Here is a 22500-nt window from a genome sequence, read left to right as displayed (position 1 = left end):
GGTGTTGTCTTGCAAAACGACTGTAAATGGGAAGCACATGTTCAATCCATTATTGCGACATGCAGACCTCTAGTAGCGTGTTTGAGATCGTTCAAATATAGGCTTAGTCGGAAAAGTCTGGAAATTATTTATAAGACCTTCATAATGCCTTTGTTTGATTATGCTGATACACTATGGGATAATTGCACTAATGCCATAGCAGAAGAACTTGAAAATTTACATTTGGACGCCATTAGAACAATAATTGGCGCTGTGCGAGGCACTAGCCACTCAAAACTGTATGCTGAATCTGGATTTACCTCGTTGAAAGAAAGGCGCCGAAGGCACAAATTAATTTTGTTTCATAGGACTGGGTGGCCGAGTGGTAACGCACTTGCGCTCGGAAGCGAGAGGTTGCGAGTTCGACACTGGGTCAGGGCGTTAGCAATTTTCTCCCCCCCTTTCCTAACCTAGGTGGTGGGTTCAAGTGCTAGTCTTTCGGATGAGACGAAAAACCGAGGTCCCTTCGTGTACACTACATTGGGGTGTGCACGTTAAAGATCCCACGATTGACAAAAGGGTCTTTCCTGGCAAAATTGTATAGGCATAGATAAAAATGTCCACCAAATTACCCGTGTGACTTGGAATAATAGGCCGTGAAAAGTAGGATATGCGCCGAAATGGCTGCGATCTGCTGGCCGATGTGAATGCGTGATGTATTGTGTAAAAAAATTCCATCTCACACGGCATAAATAAATCCCTGCGCCTTGAATATGTGCGCGATATAAATTGCATAAAATTAAAATAAAAAATTAAAAAATAAATCCTTGCGCTTAGAACTGTACCCACGGAATACGCGCGATATAAGCCTCATATTGATTGATTGATTAAAACAAAACACCCCATTATTTCAATTTAAGACTCCCGCCTTTGGTATCTGAGTCAAACCCATATCACAGACGACGACCTCTAAATCGCAAGATGCCACCATTTAAAACGGAATTGTATCGATCATCCTTTGTTCCATCTGCAACATACTTTTGGAACACACTACCAGAATATGTCCAACAAAGTGACTCACTGAGTTATTTAAAACGTTTTCTTGCCAGGGACGATGTTGTTCCCCCAGCACACTTTTACGGAGAGACTCGAGACCTAGAAATTTTACATTGTAAGCTGAGATTAACGATTAGTGATTTGAAACATCATTTAGTTATCCGTCATTTAAGTAACGATAGTGAATGTGAATGCGGCACTGGTGCAGAAACAGTTGACCACTATTTTTTTGAATGCCCAACTTATTTGCAAGATCGCCAGGATACCATTTATACGCTTCACAATCGTTTTATTAACATTGTTACTTTATTAGAAGGGGATGTGAACGAAAGTCATTTTGAAAATATTAATATATTTAAAACTGTTCAGGAATTCAACAGACGTACTGGCCGGTTTGGAAATAATTAGACAAACACAGATTCTCTCTCTCTCTCTCTCTCTCTCTCTCTCTCTCTCTCTCTCTCTCTCTCTCTCTCTCTCTCTCTCTCTCTCTCTCTCTCTCTCTCTCTCTCTCTCTCTCTCTCTCTCTCTCTCTCTCTCTCTCTCTCTCTCTCTCTCTCTATTCCACCCCCCCCTTAAGCCTCTCCTCCCCCGGTCTGAATACTTGTCCCCAAATATTTGTTCTTGATTTGTTTAATCACCGATTATTATCCTTTACGCATTCTTCTGGTTAGATGTGTATGTGTGCTTACTTTATTTTCTTTGGTGTTTTCTCACCTTCTTTTCGTCTTTTCTTTTCTCTCCAAAATTTGGTAAATATTTTGAGTAAAATTTACGGATTGTTTTTATTTACTGTGTAAGGGCTTGTCTGCCATGTTCTTATTGTAAATGTGTTTGAAGACACCACCATAGGCCGTAGGCTTGTTGTTGTCTTCACCTTATGTCGATGTACATTTCCTGAACATGTAAATATGAATAAACATTGTTTAAACCAAATCAAAAAAAGATTCAGGGTCGGCGGGAAAAAACAGGCTCGGTCGGCTTACCCTAAACCAACATATATTTTCGTTTGGCCAAAGGGAACTGATTGTTTTTGTTTGTGTTTTCTGTTTTGGATACAAATTTGATAGTTATTTCCAATGACATGCAAAACTTGTTGATTTTCAGCTTTTCTGATTTGTTGTCGCGCGGGAACCTTGCTTTTGCAAATTTGATTTTGGGGGATGCCTGTGCTGTAGGTTCCAATGTATAGACACTAACTTATGTACAATCCACCTGTTTGTTGAATATGGTAAGAGTTTCACAATAAACGGCCTCTTCACAAAGATCTGCACTCAAACGCATCTGCCTGGGTTTTTTTGACGCGTAGTATAGATATCTATAATAATCTGGCTGTGAACTTTATCAAAGGGCACAACTTCTCGTACACAAATGTAGTTTTTTTCATTCATAAAGATAGCATGACCGAAACGTTGAATTATCATACAGATGCACACAGAAAGTACATATATAGCTATAGTTACAGCAGTTGCCCTCGTTTAACACAACAGCCACAGTTTATGACCTACCTTTATCCAACCCTCATCCAACCACACCTCTCAAACCTTCTTCGTCTTTCACACCAAACCATTTAACTCAAACATACTTTCATCTATATATCCCCTGCGTCAACTCTCATACCCCACCACATACTTCCACCCGACAACACCGCCCCTCGCTATTCCTCCTCCAGCCTCCCCCTACCCCCCCCCCCCCCCCTCCGACTTTCCCCCCTTTTCCATCAAGTCATCAATCCGAAGACCTCAAAATTGAGCCCGCCAAAAAGAGTGGCGCCTGACCTCCGATATCCGAGCAGTTGATCCCGAAAGCGAAGACCCACTAATCGATTACACAAATAAAATTGGCCCCGCTTAAAAGCCGTTTGAATCCAGGGGACGAGGTGAGATCCCTTGTTTCCTCTGGCGCCCCGAGAGGAACAGCGGGGCCAGTTGATAGTGTCATCCGTCTTGGGCACGTTTAAAGATACCTTCTTCCTTCCCGTGTAAACTTTCACAGATTTGCCCAGGCCTGTAAACTTTCACAGATCTGTTCAGGCGTTTGTACGTTTAAAGATACCTTCTTACTTCTCGTTTGAAAACCTTCACAGATTTGCCCAGGCTTGTAAACTTCCATGGATCTGTTCTGGTATTAGCACATTTAAAGATACCTTCTTACTGCTCGTTTGAAAACCTTCAAGATTTGCCCAGGCTTGTAAACTTCCACGGATCTGTTCTGGCGTCAGCACATTTAAAGATACCTTCTTAATTCTCGTTTGAAAACCTTCATAGATTTGCCCAGGCTTGTAAACTTCTACGAATCTGTTCTGATATTGGCACATTTAAAGATACCTTCTTACTGCTCGTTTGAAAACCTTCACAGATTTGCCCAGGCTTGTAAACTTCCATGGATCTGTTCTGGCGTCAGCACATTTAAAGATACCTTCTTACTTCTCGATTGAAAACCTTCATAGATTTGCTCAGGCTTGTAAACTTCCATGGATCTGTTCTGGCGTTAGCACATTTAAAGATACCTTCTGACTGCTCGTTTGAAAACCTTCATAGATTTGCCCAGGCTTGTAAACTTCCACGGATCTGTTCTGGCGTTAGCACATTTAAAGATACCTTCTTCTTTTCCGTTTGATAACCTTCATAGATTTGCCCAGGCTTGTAAACCACCACATATCTGTTATGTTTTTTTTGTGCTCATTTAAGGATATCTTCCTTCCAGTATAAATCGTCACATATCTGCCAAGGTTTACACATGGAATAAGGGCATCCTTCCAATTGGACACGTACCACCGGAAATCAACAGCTAATATGCGTACGTGTTTTTGTTGTTGTTGTTGTTGTTGTTGCTGTTGTTGTTGTTGTTGTTGTTGTTGTTGTTGTTGTTGTTGTGTTTCGGTCTCAAGCACTCAGGGGGATTAAGCATTGATCTTATTCTCTGCAGTCAGCTGATAGTGTTATTTGTCTTTGAACTGGTCAACTTTGACTCAATTCAACTTCAACACACTTACATAATACATGACTCAAGTCAGGTTTTTCCTGCAAAATCTTACCTTTTTTTTTAAACATAAAACTTGGCAAACCATCTTCTTTTATGGTTTTTTCTGAATGGAAGGCCTAAGCCACTGAATTAGCATTTCACATCCATCTTCGTCGTTTCTCTCTTCCGGCTAGGATTTAAACCGCACAATGTTTTTCCGTTTGTCATCCATTTTCGTCCTCCCAGTCAAAAAAATCTGTTCCGGTATCTCATCTAGTTTTTCTTGGCATCCATTGGTTTCTCAAGCCCCTTATTCCATGTCTCCAAAGATGTTCAAGATTCATGCTTTTATCAAGCTTCCATGCTCTCCATGCTTTTATAATCCGTGTTCCTGCTGTTTGATTTTTGTGTTTTTTTGGTCAAGGAGATATTCTTTCTAAATGTCATTACGTGTACCACCCTTTAATCGATGAGGTATGCCCGTCTTGAGAGTAATAATAACGATGAATTTGTCCTAAAAGATGTTCACTTTTAATCGGCTTTGATCGAAAGAAAAAAATAAATCACAACATTTAAAAAAATCCTGATGAACTTCCAAAATAAAAGCAAAACAAAACAACAAAGGCAAGTTTATCGAATGTTTGATTATGGACAAAACAAAACATTTACATTAAAATCTCTCTTCCTGCTATCTTATATATTACTTTGATTAGCCGTATTTTTAAAAGGGAGGCCATAAAACAATCTTTACGAATCCCACGGCAGACCAGTAGGTTTAATTTCCTCGACAACTTGCACAGTTTGTCTTGTAAACATATCGTTTTGTCTGTACTGAAACGTTCCACAAAGTAACCGTTCTGAGGAAAAAGAGTGGTTTTCAGCCGAAACTGAATAGACTTTCATTAGATTAAAAAAATAAATCCGATGTTATTGAAAACATTAAACACAATTCTGCAGAAATTATGAAATTATCGATTATTTGTTAAACAATTGACACACTGTTTTTAGTCAGATGCACCAACGAACCAAATGTATGTTGACGAATGGTCATATACCAAAAATAATGTCTTATCTTGTGTATATGTTCCTCCTGCAAATAAGAATTTCCTCACATAAATATGCATACTGCAAATGAATACCAAACGCCATTGGCAGATTGTTATAGGCTATTACTTGTGTCAAACCCAAGAGCGAAAAAATATCACCCACTTACAAACGTAAAACAAAGGCCTGAACTGTCACTCTTTCTGTCATCTGATAAGGCTAATTCGATCAGCCCTATTTTCCGCACGATGTCAATATGGCCTGTTCTTTCAGACAGAAAGACGGCAACCACAGCAGAACGGTAAACTAGCTCCATCACGTCAACGCTGTGCACACTTTTCTCATTCGGTACCATTAAAGTGGAGCGTAATAATACATCAACCTATATTCACAAACTATAGGAGGAAACTGTCTTTCTTCTTGTTGCCATCTAATATGGGTAAGTCGATCATCCCTATTTACTGAGGAAGGTCACAGCACATTCTTTCTGACAGTTAAACGGAATCGCCAGTTGTATGTGAAGTAAGCTCCAGATTGCGCGGTTTATTTTCTCCAACTGTAGTTTCCCCATTCACTTCATCATAAATTCCTCAAACATCCATGCAGACATCATAGACTGAGACTGTCCCTAATTTGGTCAATTAATAGAGCACAGAGCTCAGTAATTCGTTCAATCCATTGTTCCTTGGAAGGTCATGGTACGTTATTTCCAACAGTAAGACGGAATGTCATGTTAAAACTGTAAACTCCCTATTAAAAGAGATAGAGAGAAAGAGAGAGAGAGAGAGAGAGAGAGAGAGAGAGACAGACAGAGACAGAGACAGAGAGAGAGAGACAGAGACAGAGGGGGGGGGGGCCGAGAGACAGAGAAACAGAGACAGAGACAGAAACAGACAGATAGGCAGACAGACAGACAGACAGACAGACAGACAGGCAGGCAGACCGACAGACAGACAGACAGACAGACAGACAGACAGACAGACAGACAGACAGACAGACAGACAGACAAACAGGCAGATAAGCAGAAAGACTGACAGGCAGAGGCAGCGATAATAATATGTCTGTCTGTATGTTTGTCTGTCTGTGTGTCTGTGTTAGACGAATGTATGCGTTCGTGAGGGCAATGTTCAGTTTATGATTACTCACACTAAAACCTAATATATATTGTCTTCATAAATCAAAGCGATACATTCCTCCTAATGAACTCCTAAGAAATTGATGATTGTGTCACAACCACCTTCCCGGCATTTTACTCATCTTTCACGACACCAACGAACCATGAAATTTTCAAACTGCTTTCTACCAAACCGTGATGACAAACCTTCTCTCACGACGGCACCAGTAACAAAAAATCATTTCGTCATGAGTATTCAGTAAAGTCTGGTACCACTTTCTGCCTGGGTCTACGGAGACTTTTCACGGTCATTTCCCCAGCCTTTCCACTAGCTCATCAATCAGATCAAACCTCCCTCGGTACCATAGACCACTAGATTACTTTTAGGTACCAACGGAGACGTACAATTTCTCCTACCAGCCACTTACATAGAACCACACTCTCTTACTAACCCGGCATTGCTCAGAGTCAACGCGAGAGGGTTTGAATGAAATGTTACTCGACAAAAGAAACGCATCGAGTGGCAATAAATCAAAAATGAAATCGGCGTGAAAGAAAAAAGAAAGGGTGTCCACACCTCATTACGCGCAAAACATGACGTTTTGGCGACAAGCTTTCAACACTTTCGCTTCAGTTAAAATCAGGCCTCGTGTTTTTCTTCCATTCGTTACCACCCGGCTCGCATGCGTCACCGCTTAATTTTGAAAAAAAAGAAAAGAAAAAGAAAGTCTCGAGATGCTTTTCACGGAGGCACGGTCGCGATTCCTGTAACGACGAGGTCTTTCAGCACGCACAAGTCCCCCCTACTTCCGTCAGGTTTTAATCCGCATGGATTTAAAAAAAAAAAAGTTTTTAAGAATAGTGAAGGTGGGTGAATGAAAAGTAGAAGGTGGGGGCTTGGAGGCGTCCGCATAGGAGAAGCGACGGTAGACGAGGGGCGGAGAGAGGAGGGGGGGGGGGGAAGCAGGGAGAGATGGGCTGCTAGTCTGGAAGAGGTGTACACAACACCAATGGGGGTAGGGAAAACGAAAGCTCATCCCCACTGAGGTTGTAACTATGTGAATAGATATGTGAATGAATAAATATACATGCTGGGGATGGAGGCTGGCAAAGACAGGTACAGGGAGACAGCGCAGTTAACAGAGAATACATACATATTTGAATCAACAGACGTACAAAGAAAATCATCGTCACTTAAAAGTACGCGAAGCATGTCTTCCCAGGTGAACAATTAAACCATTGGACCCACTCCCAAAAAGTAAAACAAGGTTAAAAAGTTAAGACTTGAACCAAAAGGCCAATGGGACCACGAGTGAATTTTGAATACTAGCGGGACAGGAATCCCGGAAATCCCAATGTCAAGACAAAACCATTCTCGCATCAATAATGGATAGACGGTAGGCGGCTTCCTTAAGTGGTTTCACACGTTTATCTCGCAATTGAAGTTTTCAAGGCAATGTGACCAAGGAAATCGTGTATACGAGAAGCACTTTTGATGGAAGATTAATAATAAGAGCAGCAGGTCAACGCTCATTTTCTTTCCAAGCACCTAGCCAATGGAACACACTACCTCTCCTCCTTCGTCAACAACAGTCCCTCGAATCATTCAAATCTGCACTCAAGACATTCCTTTTTTCCAAATAATCCATGCATTCTACACTGCCCACCCCCATCCCACCCTGCATAACTGTACATATTTAATGGTTGATGGTGTATGTGTGTGTGTTAGTGACTTTTAAGTCTCCGTATGTGTGAATGAGTGTATGTGCATGCGCCTTGAGTCGCCTGTTGGTGAGATATGTGCGCGTTAAAAATATTATTTAAGTTATTGAGACATCCCAGTGCACTAAGGGATTTATAGAGCAAATCGAGAAAATTCATTATTGAACGAAGCGCATAGCGCTGAGTTCAATAATTATTTTCGAGATTTGCTCTATAAATCCCTTAGTGCACTGGGATTGTTTCAATAACGATATTGTCAGTACCGCCATAGAAAAAAGAAGATTCCAAACGCACATTTTGCTCCGCGCATTTGAATAGGCATAGCTGGGGCGGGGATATAGCTCAGTTGGTAGCGCGCTGGATTTGTATTCAGTTGGCCGCTGTCAGCGCGAGTTCGATCCCAGGTTCGGCGGAAATTTATTTCACAGAGTCAACTTTGTGTGCAGACTCTCTTCGGTGTCCGAACCACCCCCCGTGTATACTACATTGGGTGTGCACGTTAAAGATCCCACGATTGACAAAAGGGTCTTTCCTGGCAAAATTGCTTAGGCACAGTTAATAATTGTCTACCATACCCGTGTGACTTGGAATAAGGCCGTGAAAGGTAAATATGCGCCGACATGGCTGCAATCTACTGGCCGTATAAAATTTCATCTCACACGGCATCACTGCAGAGCGCCTAGAACTGTACCCACGGAATATGCGCGATATAAGCCTCATTGATTGATTGAACTGTGTGGTTAGGTCGTCAGTGTACAGTAAGATCTACTTTTGTGTGGGGTGTCTCAAGTGTGTCGTGCTTTCGTCACACGCATTTTAATTTCTGTTGGTAAATTCCAGTGTAGCGTTAAGCTGAACAGTGATGATCTTTCAGAGAGACCTCATTTGAACTCGGAGAAAGGACTGTACTCTTCGTTATTTGCGATTCGAAACCTCCAGTCGAGGTTCGACGGATTGACTGTGCGGAGTGACTCCCCTTGAATTGACTCGAAGTCGAAGGACTCGACGGTTGCACATTTTCAAAATAAATGTGGCATATTTCTCGTGTTGTATCTTCACTCATCGGGGAGTCTGATACTAAATATGAACGGTAAGAATGCTCTGAACCCTACATGTTTTATATCCCCATCGTTTTTTAGTTCACATTTGCCCAACATGTTAATTTGCTGAGCGGGGTTTATGTCGTCTGCTACTGTGCTAGGCAAGAGCAATCGAACCACTGCAGTCTGCACTGACTGAGTCTGCACGCATGAGGTAATAAGTCTTATATATATGGTAAGAATGTTCTGAACCCTACACGTTTTCGATTACGATTGTTCTTGCCTTGAAATAATAATTCGGAAACCATTCATTTACTGAACTGATGCAGTCGTATTTCAGTGTACATAGTCTGCTACGTATGACAGAGTCGATCGAGTCAGTCTTCCAAACTGGTCTGGCTGGTACGTTATCGGAATAACACTTGTGTTTTCTGTTAGCCGCTGGGAATTGTATACTAACTCATCATTTGGTAATGTGGATGATAAGCTACATGCCACTAACACGGCATATGAGAAGAATCTTTGCAAGTCGGCGAAAATTAGATGAAACACAGCGGCTTCTATTTTAGATCAGTAGCACTGTGTCACAGGCACATGCAATCTGTCAGAAAAAAACAAAACACTTCTGCTTTAATTGAGAAGCAGGGAATTTATGGTCATTTGGTATTGTGGAGAATATAAGCTACATGTCATTAATTAATTCTGAGGATAAGAGCACAGTCTCGCTTAGGCAAAGGGCGGAAGAATACGCTCTGTGGAAAAGTTAGCGCACTCCAAGAGTGCGCTAACAGTTTTAGCGCATCGCCATTAGCCAATCAACTGGTTCACATCAGTCATGTGACACCAGTACTTACTGACAATTATTATTATTATTATTATTATTATTATTATTATTATTATTATTATTATTTAAGTTATTGAGACATCCCAGTGCACTAAGGGATTTATAGAGCAAATCTAGAAAATTCATTATTGAACGAAGCGCATAGCGCTGAGTTCAATAATTATTTTCGAGATTTGCTCTATAAATCCCTTAGTGCACTGGGATTGTTTCAATAACGATATTGTCAGTACCGCCATAGAAAAAAGAAGATTCCAAACGCACATTTTGCAACGCGCATTTGAATAGGCATAACTGTGTGGTCAGGTCGTGTACAGTAAGATCAACTTTTGTGTGGGGTGTCTCAAGTGTGTCGTGCTTTCGTCACACGCATTTTAATTTCTGTTGGTAAATTCCAGTGTAGCGTTAATCTGAACAGTGATGATCTTTCAGAGAGACCTTATTTGAACTCGGAGAAAGGTCTGTGCTCTTCGATATTTGCGATTCGAAACCTCCAGTCGAGCTTCGACGGATTGACTGTGCGGAGTGACTCCCCTTGAATTGACTCGAAGCGGGACTCTACGGGTTAGCACATTTTCAAAATAAATGTGGCATATTTCTCGTGTTGTATCTTCACTCATCGGGGAGTCTGATACTAAATATGAACGGTAAGAATGCTCTGAACCCTACACGTATTATATCCCCATCGTTTTTTCGTTCACATTTGCCCAACATGTTAATTTGCTGAGCGGGGTTTATGTCGTCTGCTAGGCTACCTGGGCAATCGAACCACTGCAGTCTGCACTGAGTCTGCACGCATGAGGCAGGCTGGTAATAAGTCTTATATATGGTAAGAACGTTCTGAACCCTACACGTTTTCGATTACGATTGTTCTTGCCTTGAAATAATAATTCGGAAACCATTCATTTACTGAACTGATGTAGTCGTATTTCTGTGTAGTCTGCTACGTATGACAGAGTCGATCGAGTCAGTCTTCCAAACTGGTCTAGCTGGTACGTTATCGGAATAACACTTGTGTTTTCTGTTAGCCGCTGGGAATTGTATACTAACTCATCATTTGGTAATGTGGATGATAAGCTACATGCCACTAACACGGCATATGAGAAGAATCTATGCAAGTCGGCGAAAATTAGATGAAACACAGCGGCTTCTATTTTTAGATCAGTGGCACTGTGGCACAGGCACATGCAATCTGTCAGAAAAAAACCACTTCTGCTTTAATTGAGAAGCAGGGAATTTATGGTCATTTGGTATTGTGGAGAATATAAGCTACATGTCATTAATTAATTCTGAGGATGAGAGCACAGTCTCGCTTAGGCAAAGGGCGGAAGAATACGCTCTGTGGAAAAGTTAGCGCACTCCAAGAGTGCGCTAACAGTTTTAGCGCATCGCCATTAGCCAATCAACTGGTTCACATCAGTCATGTGACACCAGTACTTACTGACAATTATTATTATTATTATTATTATTATTATTATTATTATTATTATTATTATTATTATTATTATTATTATTAAGAGCAAAAGAGTAGTAAGAACATAGAAGAACACACGCACAATGCCATGTTAAAATATAATAATCTGCGATGCATTCCGTTTGATGCATTGTGATTTGCATATTTGATTTTCAGTGTCTGCTTCTTCCATTATGAGGAAGTAATTAAGATATGCCTGTAAGCAATGGGTTTATACTTTACGTAGTGTGCGTCTTCTGTCCAGTTGATTTTCCTTATTGTTTTAAATGTTAGATAACAGGTAGACTACGTCTATTTTCTGCTCTTCTGATCACAAAACATTAGTATATTCAGCACTTAAGTTTCCGCGATAACTTTGAGCACATTATTGTGCTCAGATGTACAGTGTTGTTTTTGCTAAAAAGACATTCTAACAAGTACACACTTGTCTTTCTTTCTTTTCTAGCATCCGGTGACATAACAACACGAAAACCAAATTAACAAGGACCAAGTATGATTAAAATAGATTTTCTCGAAAGACCATATAATTATACAAAAATAATACTTCTAAAGCAAAATGACAAACGTTGACGCTTTCACAGGTGTCACAGTAATTTAGAGCTTACTCTTTTCTTTACTCACAAGCATTCGCCACTTCTTTCATTGCAATTATTGAACAGTCACTCTTCACGCCATGAAAAAAGATAATGTCACGGACTCTTTAAATCTGGTATTGAGAGCTGTCCATTTTGGTGTCAGTGGTTGAAATAAAAAAAACAATTTCATCAGAATTCTCCGTATTTGATTACCCACCCCCGCACCCCACTCCCTCTGAAAAGTTCGTTTTTCTGTCCTACTTGTGCATGGATGGTTACGATAGGTACACATTTCACCAAAGACATAAAACGGCAAGTCGAAACCCCGTCCTCAAACGGTTGAGATTTCACTTCGATTCTGCGAAAACCGTGACAGTTCATTTTCGTTCGGTCAGAAAGCGCAAAGGTGAAGAACCTGACACGAGGGGATGCATGTCAATTGATGGAAAAGCAACTTAACTGACGGAAGAGCCAAGAACGATAACCTGTCTTTGTTGAACGCTGTTTGAATGCGATGACAGTTACCCTTAAGCACGAAATTCGGCCTTAAAAGTTTGCTCCGGAACGAAACTGTAGCGCCGCTGTACATAGCTAAAGGAATCAAGATGTCCTACCGTTGCGATCTCATCTAATGATATGGTAAACGTTTATGAACAGTGGTGAACAGTTAAGACAATTTCAATATCAGGGCGTACAAATATCATGTTATTATTTGCTTTGGGGACGATTGTAATACTAAATGAATTTGTCTTTTCTGTTTTTGTTCGAGATATCGGTACACAAAGGCCAGTTTGAAGCAGTTGAAAATGTATCAAGAGACAAGACAGAAAGAGACAAACAGACAGACAGAGACAGACAAACCAGCAGACACACATACGCACATACTATAGACTCCCACAGATAGACTAGACGCAAAAGCATTTTACAGACACATACAGACAGAGAAACAGAGAGACAGACAGACACACGCACTAGCACGCACACTAGCACGCACACACACACACACACACACACACACACACACACACACACTCACACACACACAAACACACACACACACACACGCACATACGCACGCACACACACACACACACACACACACACACACACACACACACACACACACACACACACGTACACACATTCAGTCACACGAAGAATAGGAAGAAAAAACAGAAAAAAACCCAACTCTGTCAAAAAAAGATCGGCTTAGTGTATGCAAGGATGGCCTCTAATGGCAAGGTCGCAGACTCAAGTACTTCACAGCATTTTGTTTTATGCTTGGCTTCAGCAGCAAAACTAACAGGACGAACCCAAATAGAAAATAAAGCAAAACCATAATGGAAAATAAATCAAAACAGGACCAAAAAAATAGGAGAACAGAAATAAAAAGAAACGGAAAAGCGAATGCACAACTGTTTGGGAAAACATAAACCCCTCCAGAGTTCAAGAATGGGGAAATACGCAGTGACTCTAGCATAGTTATTTTGAATTGTACGCTATGACGTTTGGAAAACAAACGAGGATTGAACAAAACCCACAGAAGGCTCACTCCCACTGCTGCATACGAATCAATATATTAACAAAAAAACAATTAGGGGAAAAAAAAAGAAAACAAGAATTCGTCTATCCCGACTTTTGAATTGAAACAACTTCAAGTTAAAAACATGATTGGCAGGGTTATCGTTGAAGTTTGTTCTTCTTCTTCTGCGTTCGTGGGCTGAAACTCCCACGTACACTCGTGTTTTTTGCACGAGTGGAATTTTACGTGTATGACCGTTTTTACCCCGCCATTAAGGCAGCCATACGCCGCTTTCGGAGGAAGCATGCTGGATATTTTCGTGTTTCTATAACCCACCGAACTCTGACATGGATTGCAGGATCTTTTCCGTGCGCACTTGGTCTTGTGCTTGCGTGTACACACGAAGGGGGATAAGCCACTAGCAGGTCTGCACATAAGTTGACCTGGGAGATCGGAAAAATCTCCACACTTAACCCACCGGGCGGCCGCGACCGGGATTCGAACCCTCGACCTTCCGATTAAGAGGCCGACGTCTTACCACCCCGCCACAGCGCCCATTGAAGTTTGTTCATTGTTACTTTTTTGATTTTTGGTGTAAATTATTCGTTCTCTGCCAGATACTGCATTGAAGTCACCTTTGATAAAATCACTTTATTTCTATAAGATAATTATGTTGGAGGAAAAAACCCCGATTGGTCTGATAATCAATAGGCAACCAAACCAGTACACTCTGTATTAAAGCCTACTCAAAAGCATACTTTTTAGTATATATCACAAGTAGCTGCGTCTACAATCATCATAGTTGTAGTTTAGTCGATTTTGACTTTGCAATGTGAAACGGACATCCCGATTAAAAATGATACTAAAAACCAATCACAGATAAAAAGCTGATGTGTAATAAATGTTATTCGCTAACTTATAAGTGTTGCATGTGTATTGATGCATGGCTGCTTTTTGTTGGTGGTGTTTTTTTTCTCCCCCACTCTACTATTTGTTTGTGCGTGCTTTTTCACTTGCACCAAAGGTACGAATTATTGAATTCTACGAAATTACAAGGTTGGCAGGTGGCTAAGATGTTTGCGTCGTTCGGCTTCAGCAGCAGCAAGCCTAGTCATCTCAAAATGTCAAACGGAAACATGAACATATTTAACGCTGTAAGAACAAATGAACAAAATAATATCGCTTACCCTTTCTGTTCGCGAGTCCAGTGACCGAGACAGGACGTTCGTGGATGAGCGGAGAGGATCCTGGTAGTCTGATGCTCGAGTTGCAATCTGCAATTACAAATCAACACTGGATGTAATGGAACGTCCAGGAACAGCAAAAAGTCTCTTTGATTGAACCGTTCAAGTTTGTTATTTTGCGGTGAGCGAGGGTTTGCTTCCGTTGTTTTTTGTGTAAGCTAAGCCGTCCAAGCAAGTTAATACCGTATCCTTGTATGTTGAAAAGAGCACAATAAAATAAGGATTTAAAACACACGCACGCATGCAATCAATCAATCAATCAATATGAAGCTTATATAGCGCGTATTCCGTGGGTACAGTTCTAAGCGCTTGTCGAAGAGTTGTCAACACAGGACTAACAAAGAAACGGACACGAACCCTATCACACACTAGCAAACCCTGATAAACATACAACAAATAACTGTTTAACAATAATGTACACATCAATAGCTAGGTCCAAACAAAATAATTTTAAACACAAAGAAAACACCTCTCACAGAGCACAGCACAAGAATGTCTTTTGGGGCACAACACATCACGTCGAACATGAAAGTCGCAGCCAGCTACGGGAAGAACTGAGTCTTCAACCTATTCTTGAACGCGTCAAGAGAGGGGCTCTGGCGAAGCTCAAGCGGCAGGGAGTTCCAGACGGAGGGGCCCGCGGAGGGGAATGCACGCTGACCAGCAGATGCGAGTTTCGAGCGAGGGATGTGAAGGCGGAGTGGGTCAGCAGCAGAACGAAGGGGACGGTCGGAGGGCTGGGTGTACAGGTCCAGGGAGGATTGAAGGTATTCGGGAGCAGAGTCGTTGAGACACTTGTAGACGAGAGTGGACAGTTTGTAGGAGATTCGGGTGTTGACAGGGAGCCAGTGCAAGGAGCGAAGTAGGGGGGTGATGTGGTCTCGCTTCGTCTTCCTCAACGTCAGCCTGGCAGCAGCGTTCTGGACTCGTTGTAGGCCATGAATGGATGAGGCGGGGAGGCCAGCCAGAAAAGAGTTGCAGTAGTCCAGATGACTCAAGATGAGGGAGACAACCAGCTTGATACAGGCGTCGTGGGTGAGGTAGCGACGGATGGAGGCGATGCGTCGTAGGTGGAAAAAGCAGGTCTTGATGATGAAGGAGATGTGTGTCTGCATGGAGAGAGTGGAGTCGAGAAAGACGCCAAGGCTCTTGACAGCAGGGGAGAATGGAACAGTCGCGTCATCCAGCTGGAGGTCGCACGCACGCACGCACGCACGCACGCCCGCACGCCCGCACGCCCGCACGCCCGCACGCCCGCCTGTCCGCCTGTCCGCCCGCCCGCACGCACGCACGCACGCACGCACGCACGCACGCACGCACGCACGCACACACACACACACACACACACACACACACACACACACACACACACACACACATCTTGGTTCTCAAACATTTACCGCGACTTGCTTGGGCCCACGAACAAGAACTCTGAAGAAGGGGCTGGCACCGAACATCCGGGTGACGTTGGCAACAAGCGGTGTTAGGTCAAATTTACCCCCGTTACTGCTCTCTGGCATTGTCAGTCCACCAAGACCCTCGATAACTTCAGCCACTGAAACATATCACCAGTGTAAATAAAGACTAAACAGTGACATCGCAGCAAGGCATTGATTACGGTCGAATTTCAGTCTCACGCTCCAGCTAAAACGCCAGAAAGCTATTTGTTTTTTCGTTTTCTCGTTTGAAAAAGGTATGATTTCCTTTAAAAATGAGCTACAGCCTCAGAAGGCAATTGATCACATTTGTCTATCAACAAGGATGTCGCGATCTTTATGGATTCTAGCTTTGTGGATACTACAAAATGAACCCATGACACCAGAAACTAACGTATACATCAGCCAAACAACCAAACCACGCGTTAAAAAAAGAATTGGTCAACCAAATGGTTACAGTAGTTCACCTGTGGGATGACTTCATTGGATATCATAAATTAATAATTCAAAACACACCCTTCCGAGATATGGACCTAGCTTTACCTATAGCTCGGGTCCGTTCATCCACAGTCTGAGGTTTGAAGAGGCAGGATCGGAAGAGTGTCCGTGCTTTAGTTAGGTACGGACTGTCCTTCTTGGCGTAGGAACTGGACAATCGGTCTGAAATCAGACAAGGCAAAGATTCCTGAATAATTTGAATCGTGTCTGTGTTGTAATAAACACAAGAGAGAGAGAGAGAGAGAGAGAGAGAGAGAGAGAGAGAGAGAGAGAGAGAGAGAGAGAGAGAGAGAGAGAGAGAGAGAGAGAGAGAGCGAAAGGAGGAGAGAGTTTGAGATAGAGAGAGGGGGATACTAACAGACACGCAGACAAAGAGAGAGAGAGAGAGAAAGAGAGAGAGAGAGAGAGAGAGAGAGAGAGGGAAGAGAGAGAGAGAGAGAGAGAGAAAGAGAGAGAGAGAAAGAGAGAGAGAGAGAAAGAGAGAGAGAGAGAGAGAGCGAGAGAGAGACGGGCTGTCAGACAGACAGACAGATAGACAGACAGACCCACACACTCAAACAGACAGACATACGGACGTGGGGGAGGGGGGGGGGGAGAAAGATAGAGCAGAGACAGATCGACATACATACAGACAGACAGACAGACAGACAGACAGACAGACAAACAGACAGACAGCCAGGCAGACAGGCAAACGGGCAGGCTTACAGAGGGAACCCAAATTACGAAACAGACTTTATCCTACATACGTGAGAGAGACACCCGTGAGATAATAATCGTTCAAATCACACGTGTGTACATCATGTAAATGAGGTCATGTCAAGCAAGTCTGGCAGGGACCTGTTTTTCCACTGCTTATGATGCCAAAGTCACCGAGACAAACGTCATTATAGAAACAAAAATTGCTCTCGCTAATTACCCTCGATGAATCTTTAGAACTAACACGTCACGCCACACTTTCAGAGTGACGTTTCTTTGCATTGACGTATTAGATTGCACGAGGCTTTAGAAGAGATCGAGGTTCCAAAACAAGCGTCTTCAATTTAGCTGCCTCGACTGCAAGACATTTTCAGCAAAATACACGTAAGTACAGTATGTAGGATAAACAGAATAATACATGGCTTGCTGTGTCGTACCAGATTTACACTCGTAGCTTTTTCAAATAGTGAACAGCTCGCTTTTGCTCGCAGTTCAATATTTAAAAAAAACTCGTGTAAATCTGGTACGACACCATGTAGTATTCTCTATGTTGACACGCCTGGTAGCTTGAAGACAGTATTTTCAAGAATAAGAAGAAAACAAGTCGCGTAAGGCGAAAATACAACATTTAGTCAAGCTGTCGAACTCACAGAATGAAACTGAACGCAATGCAATTTTTCAGCAAGACCGTATACTCGTAGCATCGTCAGTCCACCGCTCGTGGCAAAGGCAGTGAAATTGACAAGAAGAGCGGGCCGGGTAGTAGTTGCGCATGAGAAGGATAGCACGCTTTTCTGTACCTTTGTTCGTTTTAACTTTCTGAGCGTGTTTTTAATCCAAACATATCATATCTATATGTTTTTGGAATCAGGAACCGACAAGGAATAAGATAAAAGTGTTTTTAAATTGATTTCGAACATTTAATTTTGATCATAATTTTTATATTTTTAATTTGCAAAGCTTGTTTTTAATCCAAATAGAACATATTTATATGTTTTTGGAATCAGAAAATGATGGAGAATAAGATGAACGTAAATTTGGATCGTTTTAAAAAATGTTTTTCTTTTTTTACAATTTTCAGATTTTTAATGACCAAAGTCATTAATTAATTTTTAAGCCACCAAGCTGAAATGCAATACCGAAGTCCGGCCTTCGTCGAAGACTGTTTAGCCAACATTTCAATCAATTTGATTGAAAAATGAGGGTGTGACAGTGCCGCCTCAACTTTTACAAAAAGCCGGATATGATGTCATCAAAGGTATTTATCGAAAAGAAGAAAAAAACGTCCGGGGATATCATTCTCAGGAACTCTCATGTCAAATTTCATAAAGATTGGTCCAGTAGTTTGGTCTGAATCGCTCTACACACACACACACACGCACAGACAGACAGACACACACACATACACCACGACCCTCGTTTCGATTCCCCCTCGATGTTAAAATATTTAGTCAAAACTTGACTAAATATAAAAACCATAAACATAACAGATCAAATCAATGCAGTAGAAATTAGTTGTTGACGTGTTTGTGCCTTGTTTGCGTTGGCAACTCTCTTCCATCTGAGTGCGGAAAGGTTGTGTCTTGCTGTTGCTCCCAATTAGGTATTTCTTTTATAAGACTATATACGATCGTAACAAAGTTGATCAAAGGTCAGCAATGACTCAAGTCGAAACCTTCTGTCTCGCCTTCTTCTTTTTAAGTATTCCTTGCTCTCTGTCTCTCTGTCTCTGTCTCTGTGTGTGTCTCTCTCTGTCTGTCTCTCTCTGAGTTTCTATCTGTCTGTCTGTCTGTCTCTGTCCCCTCTCACTCTCTCCTCTCTCCATCTCAATGTATTTATTAATGTATTAATATTTTGCAGACCTAATGGTCCTGTGTGTGTGTATGTGTGTGTGTGTGTGTCTGTGTGTGTGTGTGTGCGTGTGTGTGTGTGTGTGTGTGTGTGTGTGTGTTATGTTATATGAAGTCTTATATCGCGCGCGTATCTCCAGACTCGGACTCAAGGCGCAGGGATTTATTTATTCCGTGTGAGATGGAATTTTTTACACAATACATCACGCATTCACATCGACCAGCAGATCGCAGTCATTTCGGCGCATATCCTACTGTGCGTGTGTGTGTGTGTGTGTGTTTGTGTATCTGTGTGTGTATGTGTATGTATGTGTTTGTGTTTGTGTGTGTGTGTGTGTGTGTGTGTGTGTGTGTGTGAGTGTGTGTGTGTGCGTGTATGTATACATGTGTGTGCGTGTGTGTGTGTGTGTGTGTGTGTGTGTGTGTGTGTGAGTGTGTGTGTGCGTATGTCAGTGTATATGTGTGTGTGTGTGTTTGTGTATCTGTGTGTGTATGTGTGTGTGTCTGTGTGTGTGTGTCTGTGTGTATCTGTGTCTGTGTATTCCTGTTGCATACGATGAAAGGGCGTCACACAGGCATATAGTCCAGCTGAGCGGCTTTGCGGCTAATTCGTGATACAAGCGAATCCTTTCAAAGAATCGCAGGGGGGGCATCAGGCCATGGCCTTTTTTTGCTCACGCTTCCCCGGCGCAACCCCTGTATTTTAAAGAGGAGTTTACAAGCCGTAGAACCGGCCGCCCATCAAACGGATCCCCCGCGTCGCATTTTGCTTGAGCGATGAGCCACGAAAAACCAAAACGCCAAAAGCTTTCCTCGGCCATTACGGCCCCTTACGCATAAATGAGGGGAAATGATCAATGCAAAAGCTTTGTTATCTCCCTTCTGTCGGCTTTGATCCGGGCCGTTTTACGGCAGTCGTAATGCGCCGAACAAATGGAGGGGGGCTTGTGGAGGGCTTTATTCGTTTTTTTGGCAAGCGTCCCAGGCCACTGTTGCTATTCCTTCTTCTGCTGTATCTTGGTCATCGCATGTGAGGGGTGAATAGGATCGTTCCTTTACTGAGTGATTTTTTTGTATTTTCGGTTGTGTTGCCGTAAAATTGTGCTCTATATACTTTATTGTGAGTGTTACAATAAATCAATGTGTACATACTTGTCTTAGCTGTTATGTCTCACAATTGTGTTGTGTGTTTTTTCCCGATACAAATGTATGTGTTTACTTGTATACCGTAGTTAAAGTTGTTGTTGTTGTTGTTCGTCTTCTAATGTGTGCTGCTGTGTCTGTTTATGCGTCTTCTGTTCGTTTACTTTGGAAGGCAGCATGTCATGTCTGTTTACTGCTATGTCCCTAGATATCAAACGCTAATCACATCGACATTAGATGGACGAACATTTGATCTTTGATCTAGCAATACAAGAGGTCAAGATGAATGCAATAACAAAGAACAGGATGCGCTCTACGTCTGTGCCTAAAAATCAAAACCCAAAACACATAAAGGTCCAGAAATCAAAGGCAAAAGATCACATAGCTTTTATTTTCCGCCAAACTAAAAAAACACATCTAACCCCTTCCAAGATCATCAAGGGCACGAATTCTGCCACAAGAAGATACAGCCACTGCCTTTACGGACGTGACCGAGACAAAAGCCTAGATCCAACATAGCCGCCACGTGAACTCGAAGTCTCTCAAGAAGCAGAGACAAGCGATTTCTGAAGGAAAACCTTTCCGATCTCCTAGCCAGGACCGAACCATACCGTGCCAAGCCGAGTCAGGAGACAGAATTTCCCAATAATTTTTTTCCCTGCGATCACACAATTTCCGCTTCCAAGCAGTTCCAGCCACTCCGTGCCCGAGACGTCAGGAACCGGGCGCGTGCCCAGCTTTTCGCATTAGCAATTTACCGCCATGGAGATCCGAGCAGTGCCTTCTCCCGTGCCGAAGCGGCCAACGAGGGCTAATTCCACTGGAGATGTCTTCGGTGGCTGATTCCATGGGCGCGGAAGGTCGACTAAGGTGAGGGTGGGGTGAGGGTGCGGGAGGTGGGAAGGGGTGCTGGCAGCATGGGAGGGGGGGGGGGGGGTGTAAGGGGGTAGGGGATAATGAGCGAAGATGTAAGTCTCTAAGTTTGAGATATGTCTTAATCTTCAATGGCTGGTTTCATGGGTGCAAAAGGTGGACTAAGGGGAGGGGGGGGGGGGGGAGGGAACCTGACATGATTAGAGAAGGTTAAAGTCGCTAATTGTTTTTGAGGGGTGGGGGGGTAAGAGAACCTCGGGAAAACAACGTGTAAGTCTCTAAGTTGGGGTGGTAAATCTCTAAGCAGAGCGGTTGGGGAGGGGGGGGGGGAGGGGGATGGGCATTGGTCTAGGGTGTACATGTATACAAGGAGTACCAAAAATGAGGGTGGTGGTGGGTATATCCGACTGCAAAAATAGGAAAGTAATTTGGGAAGGGGAAGATTGTCAAAGGTGTAACTCTTTGTAAAAAAAAAAAATCAGTTTTTGAGAAGGGGAGTTGGGGATTTGGATCTTCATGCACTGTAATCCGAAAAAGAGGTGGGGGGACTGGAAGTCGAATGCAAATGTCAAGAAAACTAGTGAGTTTAGGGAGGGGGGAGTACGGGGGAGGTGGGGGGGGGGGGGGTGGGGGGTGGGGGGGGGGTGGGGGGTGGGGGTGGGGGTGGGCGAGAGGGGGCGGCTGTTGCGAGCTAACAAGTCCCCCCACTGATTGACTGCCACGTACAATAGGCGGGTTGCTTGACGAGCCATCTTTTCCTTCCACGAGTCGCGCAGCTCATTAAAACGACAACCAGAGAGCTGCAGCACGGAGGATTGGAACAGAAAGAGAAAAAAATCGAAGTCTGTTTTTATTACGAGAAGCTACAGTCTGGCTTTTCAACCCAAACTGTCCATGCCCCAAAGGGCCGAGGCACGTAGAAATGTTGGTTTGAAACACGCTAATTGGTTTCTGTCAAGGGAGCTAATCGTCTTCTTGTCATAAAACACGCGGCGGCTGACTTCCCCTTTCTGAAACCTTCTGAATGGAGAAGACAGGACATTCATCGTCAATGCGGTGGAAACAAGCGTGGAGAGGACGTCTGTTGCTGTTCTATTTCCATCTTGATGGTATAAGGGTTCTGACGAGCTTTCTAGACATCTACATTAGCATGTACACCGTCTGTGCATTTCACTCCTTCGGGGTCCCATTTTAGTGTCTTTGGGTTAGGCCGGGTAGTGATGGTGGTGGTTGTGGTCATGATGGTGGAAGCGATAGTGGTGGTGGTGATGTTGATGGTGTGTATAATGTGTGTGCGAACCATCCCCCAATATCTCTCTCCCCTCCCTCCGCGGAAGAGACGATAACAAAACAATAACCAACCAATAACACCCCTCCCCCCTCCACCCCCACCCCCACCCCCCGCCACCACACCCTTCTCTTCTGGGGG

General features: G+C 42.9%; 1 protein-coding gene across 1 annotated transcript in view; it reads right to left on the bottom strand.

Annotated features, from left to right (window-relative positions):
* The window catches only part of LOC138952686 (membrane metallo-endopeptidase-like 1), a 152266-nt gene that overhangs the window by 15275 nt on the left and 114491 nt on the right, over positions 1–22500 (bottom strand). Inside the window, exons 4-6 of the mRNA XM_070324388.1 lie at positions 16555–16671; positions 15976–16130; positions 14519–14605 (exon numbers count right to left, since the gene is read on the bottom strand). Coding sequence (XP_070180489.1) covers positions 14519–14605; positions 15976–16130; positions 16555–16671 — 359 coding nt within the window. The remainder of the gene's footprint in view (positions 1–14518; positions 14606–15975; positions 16131–16554; positions 16672–22500) is intronic.

This window comes from Littorina saxatilis, linkage group LG2 (genome assembly GCF_037325665.1).
Source record: "Littorina saxatilis isolate snail1 linkage group LG2, US_GU_Lsax_2.0, whole genome shotgun sequence".
NCBI classification, from domain to species: domain Eukaryota; kingdom Metazoa; phylum Mollusca; class Gastropoda; order Littorinimorpha; family Littorinidae; genus Littorina; species Littorina saxatilis.
Note: the sequence above shows the minus strand (reverse complement) of the source record. Positions and strands in the feature narration are given on the sequence as shown.